This window comes from Rhinolophus ferrumequinum, chromosome 11 (genome assembly GCF_004115265.2).
Source record: "Rhinolophus ferrumequinum isolate MPI-CBG mRhiFer1 chromosome 11, mRhiFer1_v1.p, whole genome shotgun sequence".
Taxonomy (NCBI): Eukaryota; Metazoa; Chordata; class Mammalia; order Chiroptera; family Rhinolophidae; genus Rhinolophus; species Rhinolophus ferrumequinum.
In genome coordinates, this window is record NC_046294.1 from 24,012,248 (window position 1) to 24,026,633 (window position 14,386).

General features: G+C 41.1%; 1 protein-coding gene across 1 annotated transcript in view; it reads left to right on the forward strand.

The window, feature by feature from the left end:
* The first annotated feature begins 247 nt into the window (after positions 1-247).
* LOC117030500 (F-box only protein 3) overlaps positions 248-14,386 on the forward strand; it is a 33,670-nt gene continuing 19,531 nt past the window's right edge. Inside the window, exons 1-3 of the mRNA XM_033120609.1 lie at positions 248-377; positions 4,573-4,662; positions 7,440-7,603. Coding sequence (XP_032976500.1) covers positions 274-377; positions 4,573-4,662; positions 7,440-7,603 — 358 coding nt within the window. The 5' untranslated portion in view covers positions 248-273. The remainder of the gene's footprint in view (positions 378-4,572; positions 4,663-7,439; positions 7,604-14,386) is intronic.

The window sequence follows — 14,386 nt, forward strand, 5'->3', positions numbered from 1 at the left end:
TGGAGAAACCTGAAACGGGAGCACGTGGCACGCGGCCGAGCTCGCGCACCTAGCGGGAGCCGCATCGCAGACGCAGAGGGCTGCTACCGCGCTGGCGCAGAGCCCCCGGGCAGTGGGCGGGGCCTTCCCGGGGGCCGCCCCTTGCCCCGCCCCGTGGGCGAGCCTGTCCCGACGGTTACATAACAAACCTGTGCGAGCGGCTCGGGCGCTAGCGGCGGGGGCGGGGCCGGGGCGGGGTCTGGGCGGGGCCGGGCCTGCACCGGGCCAAGCAAGATGGCGGCCATGGAGACGGAGTCGGCACCTCTGACCCTAGAATCGCTGCCCACCGATCCCCTGCTCCTCATCTTATCCTTCTTGGACTACCGGGACCTAATCAAGTAATGGGACGACGCGCGTGGCAGGGGTGGGGTTACGGGGGCGGAAGGAGACGGTGAGGCAGGAGGGACTGCGGCCCAGCTTGCCGACTGGACCCGGACTCCCGCGTCAACCAGAAGGTGACGCCAGGACCTCCTCGATCCTGCAGAGCCACCCGGGGGCCGGGGCGAGACGGGGCGGTAAGGGCCCCGCCTTGAGGTCTTCCTCTTGTCCAGGGCCCAGGCCTGAGGAACGACGAGAGCCCGTTCTCCAGGCCTCGGTGAGGCCCAGTCCAGAGGGGGGAGGTACTGCTCCCCGCTGCCGCCCCGCGGACCCCCGCGCCCGCCAGTCGCCGCCGGATATGTGGCCCGGCCCTAGGTGCTTTGGAAAGCTCCTTTGTGGCTCGAACGCTCTCGGACCCTGGGCCTAAGGAGTCGGGCGCTGGAATAGGCAGGTGGGGCGCCGGAGAGGAGGAGCCCGGCGACCCCCTGACCCCTAGGTGCGATTTCCGCGGCCCCATAATACCTGGCACTTTTGGACTTCTATGCTGGGTAAATACGGTTGCATGTTGGATTTTGTGTTTTGGTACTGACTTCCGTTGGTGCGATACAGGTGACCGACCGTTTTTCTCTCCCGTACGCTCTGGGTTTCCCAGATTACCAGCGTCTGTTCTAAAAATAAACACCGGTTGCTGGTAAGGGTGGTTAAATGCCCAGTTTCTTCAGCGCTTGGGACCGTCGGGGATGGTGGAAGAAATGGCGCTGTTTACACCCTCTATAGCTGGTGGCATGGCTCAGTCTTTCTTGTGCCACCGTATGTATTTGCAGAGGAGGTGAAGTCGCCCTCTTAAGGATGGGTAGGCGAGATTTTTTTCTTTTTTTTTTTTTGTGGATCAACCATTCAATTCCAGCCATTGGATGATTGTGTCCTGTATTAGGAGGGATCCTTTTAGAACTACGGTCTTTTTGGAGTTACTGGTAGCTGTTAGTTGGCTTGGCTAAGTGGTAACAGAGGGGTAACTCCAGTTTCTGACTACTGTCTATATTAGTCCCTGTAACACTTTACATTTTTTAAGAAAATAATTTTTTTCTCTACTTAGGCTTCTACTAAAATAAAGAAAGTGTATCACTCAGGCTTGTACTGAAACAGAGAAAAAAGTTTATCTTTCCTTTTTCATCTGAAACAGTCTGTTGCTATAGCCTCTTACAAATCCAACACACAGTTGATCTACGGGCTACATTGCTGCCAGAGTGATCTTTCTAAGACAGATCTGGCTGTCACTCTCCTTAAAAACTGAGGATGCCCCTTGTTTGCAGACTATCACCTAAACTTCTGGAAGCGTTTAAGGCCCTTAGCATTTGGCATAGTCGACTCTATCCAAATGAGACTTCTGCCAGCATACCACACACTTGTGTTTTTCTCTTCTGTGGTTTAAGCTTTTGACCCGGCCTGAATGCCACGTGCTCCCCAATCTGGCAAGATGAAATTCCTGTAAGACCCTCTCTCCTGATTCCTCTCTCTACCTTCTTCCTTCCTCAGCAGAGTTTATTTGCCATGCCAAGTAGATTGTGTACTTCTTAAAGTAAAGACTGTCTAGTTTATCTTCATATTCATCATTTATTCACAGATTTTCTTGAGTGCCTGTGTGCAGGCCTGTTAAATGTTGGGGATACAATAGTGCACAACACAGATAAGATAAGGCCCCTTTCTTGAAGCTTACAGTCTAGTGGGCAAGATGGGAAACAAATAAGTACATAATAGAAGAGATGCTATGTGCTGTGAAGGATTAAACCAGTTGCTCTGTTAAGGACTGAGGGGGGAGATGATCAATTCAAATCGGAAGGAGCTGCCATTTATGAAGGACGCCATAGAGCAGCTGTGGCAGAGGGAACAGTGTGTTCAGAAGCTGATTGGACAACAGCGTGGCCTGTTGGAGGAGCTAGGAGACTGGTGTTGCAGGAGGTAGGGAGTGACTCACAGTAGAGTGGCTTGAAAGACACTGGTGAGATCATGCAGGATCCTGTGAGCGAAGGTAAAGAGATCAGATTTTATTTTAAATGCATTAGGTAGTAATCTCAGTTTTAAACAGAAGTGACGTGATCCCTCCATAAATGTTTGTGAAAGTGAACTGAGTTGAATACGGTATTAGTCAGGGTTATTGAGAGAAACAGAACCAATCCAATATGTATGTGTATATGACTTATTAGAAGGTATGGGCTCATGAATTACGGAGGCTGAGAAGTCCTTTTACCTGTCATCTGGACGCTGGTCACCCAAGAAGACTGGTGATAGAATTCAGAGGGCTGAGAAGTGGAGAGCAGATGGTGTAGATTCCAGCCTGGATCTGAAAGCCTGACAACCAGGAAGGCCACGGGCAAGAGGAGATCCATGTCTCAGCTCAGAGAGCAAATGCAATCTTCCTCCGCCTTTTTTTATTCTATTCAGGCCGTTAGGGGATTGGGTGGTGCCCACTCACAGTGTTCAGCGTCATCCAGCTTGCTCAGTCTACCCATTCAGGTGCTACTCTTTTCCAGAAACATCCTCACAGATACACCCAGAAATAACGTTTAACCAGCTATCTGGGCATCCCTTGGTCCAGGCACGTTGACATATGAAATCAACCAACACAAATACCATCAAGTTTTATCCACAGAAAAGTTCCCGGTGTACTGAGCCTTCTTTCCTGCACGATACAGCCCAACTTTGCCGAGCGACCTGCCCATTGCTAAGCTCTGGGGTCTTTGGTACATATTTGCTGAACTGGATTGGGTGGGATTGGATTAGTCCATTAGGGTCATTGTGTAATGCCAGCTGCATAGTTTGAATCTTCTCCACTCCAGGGTGATTTATTGTGTACCTGTCAGTCATTCTTCCTCCTCACTGTGTATCAGAATTACATGTGGCACTTTTTAAACATACATATACATGCCTGAGATACAGATCTCACCCCAAGCCAACTGAGTCAGAGTCTCAGGAGCACTAGCTCTTGTCTTTGACGTGCATCAAAATCACGTTTGGTGATTCTTTTTACTCATGGGACAGTGGAGGGAGAATGATCAAGAAAAGAGAGAATGTATTGTAAGTCACAAAAGTGGAGGGATTCCTGTATTTGGAAATGTTAGTTTGGGTATCTCGTGAATTTGGCAGAAAAGGATGAGAATGAATTTTGTGTAAAATCTGAAAACCAAACAAAAGCTGTTATGTTTACCATGAATTTGGGTTTGTTTGTTTTTTACATGCCCCGCCTCTCATGGCCTTGACAAACCAAGCCCTGTGATTTGTGTTTCTTAATCGTTAGCTGTTGCCCAAGTGAGATCTTTGAGTATCTGCTTTCTATAACTTGTTACATGTTCCTCTTCTGAAAGGATAGAAATCCCTTTTCCCAATCTTAGGTTGATTCTGTTTGGAAATTAAACATGTAGGGTATGACTTACAGGGTAGGTGCAGTATTGTTTTAGAAATCTCTATGTAGTAAGGAAAGTATTTGTTTTTAACATTCCATGTTTTTGAGCAGCTAACTTGAATATCTGTGGATATTGAAACAAAATTGTTACGAATATGACACTTTTTTTAGGTGGGTTCTCCAAGAATTGCTATAGTTAAAAAGTGGTTTTGGTTCCAGTATTTCTTTCCATTAAGAAAAAATTAGACTAGTCAGGGGGAATCTCTTCTTAAATTATATAAATGTCTAAACACTATACTGTACACCTGAAATTACTATAAAATAATGCTGAATGTCAAAATACATACAAAAGTGTAAAAAAAAGAGAAAAAATTAGAACAAAACAAGTCCTGTGTATTTAATATTAAATGTCTCAGAGATCTTAAAAGACAAAAGACGTTGCTTACACCTGAATAACATTTCTTCCTATATGCAGAAATGATTGTTGTCCCAATAATAAATGTAAAAGACTCTTTGATTTGAAATTAGTTCCAATGGTTTATATGTTTTATAGACTTTCATATGAAAATTACAATTATGGAGGTGTGGAGGTTTATTTGTGTAGTGAAATAGTTAAGATTTCAGTACTCACAAGGCAATTATACTAGCTAACACATAAGCAGATTTTAGAAAGTATTTTTTTGCAATTATAAGGGTAGAAAATGGAAAATAAAAAAAGCCAAAGGAAAAGAAGAAAACATTGACTATGTTCATTTTTATTTTTAAATTGTTTCCTTATTTTCTTTTACACTAATTGTGAATCTGGTTACTGTCAGTTGTTGCTATGTCAGTCGAAGACTTAGCCAGCTCTCAAGCCATGATCCACTATGGAGAAGACATTGCAAAAAATACTGGCTGATATCTGAGTGAGTATTCGGGAAATATGTATTCTTGAAATTCGGCCCTTGGCTTGTGTAAAACTAATTTGTCCTGATTCTGCTCTCTAACCCTTGTCTCTTTATCTCCTTTGATGGCTCTTGTTGTGTCTGCCAGTAAGTGTTGGTATCCTTCAAGCTTCTGTGTATGGCCCACTGTTCTTCTCCCTCTGAATTCTGCTGCATGCACCGTTGTGGTTTATAGATTACTTGTGGGCTTCTGATTCCGAAATCTGAATGTCCAGCCCTGACAGCGCCACTGAGCTCCAGACCTGTTTGCACAACCATCTGCTGGACCTTTCCATTGCATGACCCACAGCGTTCACTGAATTCAGTAAATGTTAATAAATTTGACATAATGAAAGTGTTGACAGAAGGTGGGGAGTTGGGAAAGGTGGAAGAAAGATAGTATTGCTTAGATTGAGGGGAGTCAGGTAGTGACAAGCTGGTGAAGCAAGAAGTAGAGGTGTAAGTATATTATTGAAAGCTGCAAGCTACTCAGTAGAGCTGAAAATTAAATAACAATTATCGAACATGGGGAAGAGGGAGTTTTAAGTATTGCTGTATCCTGATACTTTACTTTAAGGTATCAATACATAGATGTAAAATTGATAAATCAAGAACTAGAGGCATAAACATTTAGAATTAGAGAAATGTCTTCCAGAAATAACTATAAAGGTTTCTTTGAGGGGTTGGGGCTTAGAACAGGAGGCTACATTTTTTTACCATAAGTTGTTGGTACTTTTTGTTTTTGATAAATATGTTTACATATTGTTTACGTTAATAAAAAGATATTTCCCTGCCAACCCTCCCCCGAAAAAAAAGCCATCAACATCCTGAGTTGTTGTTTTCCCCATCCTAATCCTGAGCCTCCTGCATTCCTAGTCTTCATGGCGGTTCCATCCCATCTTCTTGGCATCTGAGCCAGAAGCAGGAATCATCCTAGATTTCTCTCCGCCCCACTTCTCCCATTCAGTCTGGTCTCCCCTCTCCCTCCCTTCTCCATCCCCCTCTCCCTTTGCCTGTCCCCTACCCCATTCCGTTGGTTACTAAGCCTTTCTGATTCTAGCCATTATATTTCTTGGATCTTCCTACTCATTTCATCCAGCCACCACAGTTGTAGTTCAGTTTATCGTCTCTTACCTAGACCACTGCAAAACCCTCCCAGCTCTTCTCTGTGCCTCGAGTTTACACCTCTGCCATAGCACAACCCCAGTTCTGCTCTTTGAACGGTGCTGTTAAAAACCCTTCAGTGGCTCTTCATTTCCTACAGGATAAGGTCCAGGCTCATTAGTATGTTACCATATTGCTTTTTGTGGGTGCCTTATCTTGTGACACTTCTGACTCTTAAATTTATACTTCATTCTTTCTCCCTGATGAGACTTCATTTTTCTTTTTTTTTTTGATGGAATTTTTATTTTATTTGTTTATTTTTAATTAGTTTATTGGGGTGACAATGGTTAGTACAATTACATAGATTTCATGTGTACAATTCTGTAATACATCATCTATATACATCACATTGTGTGTTCACCACCCAGAGTCAGTACTCTTTCCATCACCATATATCTGATCCCATTTACCCTCATCTACCATCCCCTTCCCCCTAAAACTAGTAATTTTGAAGGCAAAAAAAATGCCTTATTTAGTTAAGTACTCAGTGGCTAAGTAGACACTCAATAAATGTTTGTAGAATTGTACCAAGTAGAAATGTTGAATCATGTGATTACTTGGATGCCATAAGATCCTCTGGCTCACCCTGTGGGTCATCCAATGGAAAGGTCCAGCAGGTGATTGTGCAGACAGGTCTGGAGCTCAGTGGGGCTGTCAGGGATGGACATTTAGATTTCAGAATTAGAAGCCCACAAGTAGTCACTATAAACCATAACAGTGCATGCAGGAGATAAATTAATATTATTGTTATCATTAGATTCTAAATCTTTTCTAAAATAGAACCACAGCAGTTGACCCATGAACAGCATGGGTTTGAACTACATGGGTCCACTTGTATATGCATGGATGTTTTTTTTTCAATGAATGCTATAAATCTATTTTCTCTTCCTTATGATTTTCCTTACATTTTCTTTTCTTAGCTTACTTCATTGTAAAATGCAGTATAGAATAGACAAACATACAACTTATGTGTTAATCAGCTGTCCATGTTATCAGTATGGCTTGTGGTCAATAGTAGCTATTAGAGGTTAAGTTTTGGGTGACTCAGCAATTATACTTGGATTTTTGTCTGAGGGGTTCAGGGGAGTCTGTGCCCCTAACCCTTGCATTGTTCAAGGGTCAATACAAACATTTTTCTGTTTGTTTGTTTTGTTTTGTTTAAAGGAGGGCGCAGCTCACAGTGGCCCATGTAGGAACTGAACTGGCAACCTTGGTGTTATTAGCACCACGCTCTAACCAACTGAGCTACCAGCCACCCCAACACACACATTTTTAAATTTTATAATTGGTATGTTTTTAGTAAGTTGAGATTCATACCCCATATCCTCTTCACATATTTTATTAAGATTAGAAAACTTAGGAAAAAATAAGTAGAAAATAAGAAAATCAGTGACTCATAATCCCCACCATGCCAGCAATAACTCCTGTTAAATGTTTTGATGTGTCACTTTTTGCTCTCTAGTCTTCCTGGCTAAAATAAATGAAAAGGAAGGCAAATGTAACCAGAGTTTCAATAAAGTATGTTGGTAACTGTCTAAAATATGTGCTAATTTCATTTGAAAAGCTTTTTAACCTCATTCTTGTAATCTGTTTAGGGAAGAGAAAGCACAGAAGAATCAGTGCTGGAAATCTCTCTTCATTGATACTTACTCTGATGTAGGAAGATACATTGACCATTATGCTGCTATTAAAAAGGCCTGGGACGATCTCAAGAAATATTTGGAGCCCAGATGTCCTCGGATGGTTTTGTCTCTGAAAGGTACTGACTGGGAGTGCGGGATCTTCCTTCCCCACGTTAGTTCCTATAGTATAACTTGGTTAAGTAACACTGGGTCTCTATCCTCTATGCCAATCTGTGCTAATCCAACATTACCTGTAATTTGCCATTCACATTTGGCCAAGGAAATAGAAAGCCTGTGTTGCTAAGAGGACGCTTGCCCTAGTGCCTGCCCTATTTTTGCCCATCTGGGGACCCACATGATTATTTATTAGAAGGGAAAGCTGAACCCTTTTTATTTTTATGTTTTGTGTTTTTTTTAATTTTTGTTTTTAAGATTTTATTGGGGAAGGGGGAACAGATCTTAACTGGGGAACAGTGTTTATTTACAGGACTTTTTACTGGGGAACAGTAGTGTGTTTTTCCCAGGACTCATTAACTCCATCCAAGTCAAGTTGTTCCTTTCAGTCTTAGTTGTGGAGGGCGCAGCTCAGCTCCAGGTCCACTCGCCATTAGTTGCAGGGGGCGCTGCCCATCACCCCCTGAGGGAGTCGAACCAGCAACCCTGTGGTTGAGAGGACACGCTCCCACCAACTGAGCCATTCTAGAGCTCAGCGGCCGCTCAGCTCAAGGTGCCGTGTTCAATCTTAGTCACAGGGGTCGCAGCCCACCATCCCTTGTGGCAGTCATATAGGCAACCGTGTGGTGGAGAGCCAGTGCTCCAAACAACTGAGCCATCTGGCCATCCGGGAGCTGAGCGGCAGCTCATTGATTCATTCTAGTTGTGGAGGGCGCAGCTCGCAGGCGCATGTGGGAATCCAACCGGCAGCCCCGTTGTCCAGAGCTCGCGCTCTAATCAACTGAGCCACCCGTCCGCCCCTTATGTTTATTTTATATCTAGAAACTAATAATGCAAACATTGCTTCAGGGTAACTATTGTGATTTCTTTTAAAAGATTTTTTTTAATTGAAAAATTGCCTGCTGTATCAACCATCTTTCCTGTATTTAGTACAAGTAAATATTTGTTTGACAGTCTAATATTTAGCAACACCAAGTATTAAAGACCTAGGATTTAAGAGTGTAAGAGTAGTATAATAGAGTAAGGAAAACTTGCATCCCTATTTTGACACTTACAGAATAGCAAAAACCAAGAGTTCAACTGAGGTCTATTGGACTGCAGAATCTGTGCTCTTTCTAGTACACCATTATTATCCAATTTTGGCAAGAAATATCAACAAGCTCCTTCTCATTAATTTGATTTTTTCATTTTATGCCCAAGAAAGTGCATAAATAGATTGCAGAGATATTGCTACTTACCAGATTTGGCTTCTTAAGTTTTTCCAAATTTCTCCACTTAAAGAAATTTTATACATGTTTTGGTTTTGCTGAGGTGAAATTGGGATCATTTATACTCACATGTATTCCTTTTGAACTCAGGTCTCTTTCGAAACTGACTTTTACATTTCATAGTTCCACTGTAACTACTCATGAAACTATGAATTTCATACAAAGCATGATCGCATGACCAGGTACTTATTGTATTTCCCCGAAAATGAGACCTAACCGGAAAATAAGCCCTAGCATGATTTTTCAGGATGTTAGTAATATAAGCCCTACCCCAAAAATAAGCCCCAGTTAAGATGGTCAGCCATACGGATGCATTTAGTACGTCCAGTATAACACACGATGGACGTATTGAATTATAAAATATTAATATATAATTCAATATAAATAAATAATAATATTGACATACTTATTATTAAATGATAGCATAAATTATAATTATTTGTAAATACCCAAGTGGGCACCTGTGGATGAGAGGTAAACGCATATGTAAACAGATGAACTCGAGACTTATTGCCAAATGACTAATCAGAGTACAGACGCAACGCACAAATAACGTGCGCACTTGATAACGAACGGACATGGTTGTGTCTAATATTCATCTTCATAATTCAATACGTCATGTGCTGTAATGAATGTAAATAATGCACTCGTGTGAAATAAAGAAACATTTTCTGAATTTCGGTGCCTGCGGTTTCTCGTCGCTTTTGTGTGGACCATCATTCTTAACTGTCATCATTTTTGTTGCCATTCCTGTCTCGTAAGTCTCCAATTAACACTTGATTTAATGGCAGACTTAAAGGAAATAACATTTTGACCCCCAGACAAGATGAGTACAAAAAGAAAAAGCTATTCTTTCGAGTACAAGAAAGGAATCGTGGAGGACTCCCAGGGCAAGAATCTTACGGCTTTCTGCAAAGAGAAGAAGTTGGATCTCCGAATGGTCCGAAAATGGCGAGCAGAGTACGATAACCTCAGTCAACAGGTGGACGAGGGAAATGCTAAGATCAGGTCGGCAACCATTATTTCCTGAGCTGGAAGACATCATCTGTGAATGGATTGCTGACAGGAGAGCAAAGGCTTTGGCTGTGCGCAGGGCTGATGTTCAAGCATTTGCCCTTGCAATGGCACCCCGGTTAGAAATATCCCCAGAAGAATTCAAAGCATCACAACACTGGCTGGATGGTTTCCTTCAGCAACATGAACTGTCTCTAAGATCGACAATACTGTTCAAGCTAGAAGATACTGAAGTTATTAAACGTGCACTTGCATTCAAGTCCTTTGTTGATGGCATTGACTTTTCTAAATACCAACTCTCCAACACGATTGCTATGGGTGAAACTGCAGTGTTTATGGGCCAAGGATCTCAAACGACAGTTGATCATAGGGGTGCCTCGTCAATCTACATTCCCTCCACTGGTTACGAAAGTGCACGTGTTACCTGTATTTTGGCAATTCGTCTGGATGGAAAGAAAGCCCCACCTCTAATCATCACTAAGGGCAAGAACGATAAGATTGAATGTGTTTCAGGCATTTACATTCTTGAAACCGAAAAAGCCTGGTGCACACAGGCAGTTATAAGGAAGTGGGTCGACTTAATGCTGCCACTTATTTATGGAGGTGGCCAAAGGGGTCTGCTAGTCTGGGATTCATCCAGCACTCACCATGTTAAAGACATGAAGAACTTCCTTGTAGAGAGAAGAATAGATGAAATGATTCCCACAGGAATGACTGCTTATCTTCAGGCTCTTGATGTTGCAATAAACAAGCCATTCAAGGACCATTTGCACATGGAAATCAATGACTACATTGAAAATAGCATGGAGAGAAATCAGCATGGAAACTTTGTGAAGCCTAGCTTGCAAAAGGTTGTGACTTGGGTGAAGAATTCATGGGATAAAATCACTGACAGCTGTGTTGCCAATACACTACGAGCAGGCTACGTGGACAGGAAGTGTTCATTTAAGGAGAGCTCTGTTGCTGGACATGAGAGGTTGGGGCCAATGGTTCTACAGGAAATGGAGTCGCAAGAAATTCAAGCCGGAATTCGGGGTTTGGAGAGTTATGACGGTGTTCTAGAAGATGACATGACGGTATTTGAATAAATGTAGATTTTTGTACATGAATAAATGAATAAATATAGATTGTTGTACATGAATAAATGTAGATTGTTGTACATGAAAAAATAAGACATCCCCTGAAAATCAGCACTCATGTGTCTTTTAGAGCAAAATTTAATAAAAGACCCAGTTCCATTTTTGGGGAAATATGGTAAAACGGAATTGCTAGGGAGGTAGAAGGAAGAATGATTTGGCAGAGTATAAGCTTTGAAGGAAAGTGCCCTTGACCAATATTTTGAATAGGTTTTTACTTGGTAGAAGAATAATATCCTCTTGGTTAAATAATTTCAAGAGGAAAATAATTCTAAAAATATGTATTTGGTGGTGATAAGTAAAATAGGTACGGGTTTACAATAGCTTTATTTATTAAACACAAAGCTAGATACTAAGCTAAGGAGTTTGTAGTTTAAGGAGTTTCCATTTAATTTGCCAAAATTCTGTGAGGTAGGTAATTACTATTCTCATTTTATAGGTGAACTACCTAAGGCATAAAAAGCTAAGTAAGTTGTTTGACTTCACAAAGCAAAAGGCAGAACCAGGATTTGAATATAGTGCTGACTCCAGAGTTGAGGTCTTAACAGCTGTTAAAGGGAGAAAGGACCTATCCTGTTTTGTTTAGAACTTGTTAGGAATGTTGGAGAGCTAGTCCAACATTACGACATTTGCAATATGAAAATGTAGACATGATCCTCCTTTTAGGCACCGAGCTACCAAGAAAGGAAGAAACTAAGGATACATAACAGCTTCTTTTTTGCTTGTTCTTTCCTTCCTTCCTTCCTTCCTTTCCTTTTTATTTTTTTTCCTCACTCAATTTGGTATTCCCAGGCTTCCCCGCTTCCTGTTCTGTACCTAGTGGTTGGAGGTGAGGTTGTGGTTGTCTGAGGATTCCTTATGACAGCCCCTATTTTATTCCCAGGTGCCAGTTCTCTGGGGTCTTTGCCATGAGTTACAATAGGATAAAGGCTCTTTGATGTCTAGAATGCTGGGGATTCTAGGACTGCTAGGCCTGGGAGTTTTAGAACTGAGTTAGTATCCTAGCCCATCACCCTGGTTTGCTTATGTGTTGTCGATGACTGATTTCCCACAACAGCACGGTTAAATAGTTATAACAAGACAGGTTCTGGCCTCAAAGCCTAAAATATTTACTATGTGGTCATTTAGAGAAAAACTTTGCCAACCCCTGATCTAAATGATCTCTAAACGCCCTTCTAACGCTAAAATTTTAAACTAACATGTAAGGTAAATATGAAATTCGAAGATACATGATACATACCATTAGATAGATTGGTAGAAGATATATTAATATACCATAATTTCAAGCAACTTATAAAAATTCCCCCAAGCCCAATACCTATTTGCTTTTCAAGTTTCCTTTCTAGCTGCCATCTCTATAACTTTGACATTGAGTCAGGGGCTATGACCCTCACAGATGGCAGTCTGCTGATCCCTGATTTATACCAGTCTTCTCATTTTAGAGGCGAAGGAACAGGCTCAGAGAGTTCAGGTGACTTATGTCAGGTCTCATAACTAGTCAGTGACAGATAGAATGCTCATCTTGGTTTCTTGGCTCCTTGTAACTTTTTCACTGTTTCCTTATACAAGTAGGCTAGGGGACAAGGAAAGTAAATTCCATTTATTGAGTGTCAGTGAAGCATTTCATTAAACTTATGAGGCTTATTTAATCCTCACTGATTCTCTCAGGTAGGTGTTATTATCTGCCATTGAGGAAACAGGATTAAAGAGATGAAATAACTTGTCAGAGATCAGTCACTAAGTGGTAGAGCTGAGATTTCACCTGGTCTGTCTGACTCCCAAATTCTATTACAGTAGGATTCCTCTATACATCTTCATTTTACTATTTTGTAAACATATGTTTCTTTATATTTCTCTTTTGCCATATTTATTTGTTTATGATTTTTCTCTAGCTTACTCTGTTTAAGAAATTCTTGGTTTCTTAATGTTGTATGGTAAAGGTGCAAGATGTAGCACTGACTATAAATACTAGTTTCTTTCCTCATCCAACTATGGTTCAAACAGCTATTCAGCTTGTTTTGTACTAAACTTTTTAAATAAAGTTTTTATTTTGGAGTAATTTTAGATTACAGGGAAGTTGCAAAAATAGTACAGAATTCCTGTACATCCCTCACTCAATTTCAGTTCCCCCTAATGTATTGCCCTGTGGGACATCTGTCAAAACAAACTCTTTATTGGCACATTATTATTAACTAAACTCCAGGCTTTATTCAGATTTTACCAGATTTTCCTTTAATATCCCTTTTCAATTCCTGTGTCCAATCCAGAATATTTAGTTGTCATGTCTCCTTAGTGTCCTTTGTTCTATAGTAGTTTCTCAGTCTTTCCTTGTCTTTTGGGACCTTGACAGTTTGAAGAGGTACTGGTTAGGTATTTTGTAGAATGTTCTTCAGACTGACTTCGTTTGAAGTATTACTCATGACTAGACTGGAGTAATGGGTTTTCAGAAAGATTACTGCAGAGGTGAAGTACACCTCTCCTCACTTACCTGTGGGTACATGATATCCACATACTATCACTAGTGATGTTAACCAACCTACAGAATGTGCACAGACCATAAGTGTGCAATTCAGTCAGTTATCATAACGTGAGCACACCCATTGTAACACCCTCCACGTCAAGAAGTAGAATAATTATCTGTATCTAGACCTTCCCTCTTTCTCAGAGGTAATCACTCTCCTGATTGCTAATGCCACTGAGTAATTTTTTTTCTTTTTTAACTTTATGTAAATTGCATGCTTAAGTATTTTGTGTGAATTATTTCCATTTTGTTTGTGAGATTCAACTGTGTTGTGTGTAACCGTAGTTTGTTCAGTTTGTTCAGTATAGTACTTCATTATATGAGTAGACCACAATTTATATGTTCATTCTACTGTTGATGGATTTTTGGGTTATTTCTAGTTTTTGGCAATTACAGATAATGTCAATGTAAAAAAATGTAAATAATAGAAATATAAATCATTTTTGATGTATATATAAACTTTAAAAGATACTGTTAATTTTCCAAAGTGGTTCTACCACCTTACGTCCCTCCCAGCACTTTAATGTTCTCATTCTTTGTATTTTAACCTTTCTTGTGGGTGTGTAGTGGTGGTTTTAATTTGCATTTCCCTGAGCATGTAGACTAATGACAGTTTTATTTCTAGCTTTCCAATCCTTACATGTCATTTATTTCTGTTTCTTGTCTTATTGCACTGGCTAGGGCCTTCAGTAAAATGTTGGAGAGAAATGATGATAGTGAACACCCTTATGTTTCTGGGGGAGACTTTTCTCCTTTAAAAATGATGTTTGCTGTAGGTTTTTTGTAGATATTCTTTATCAGACTGAA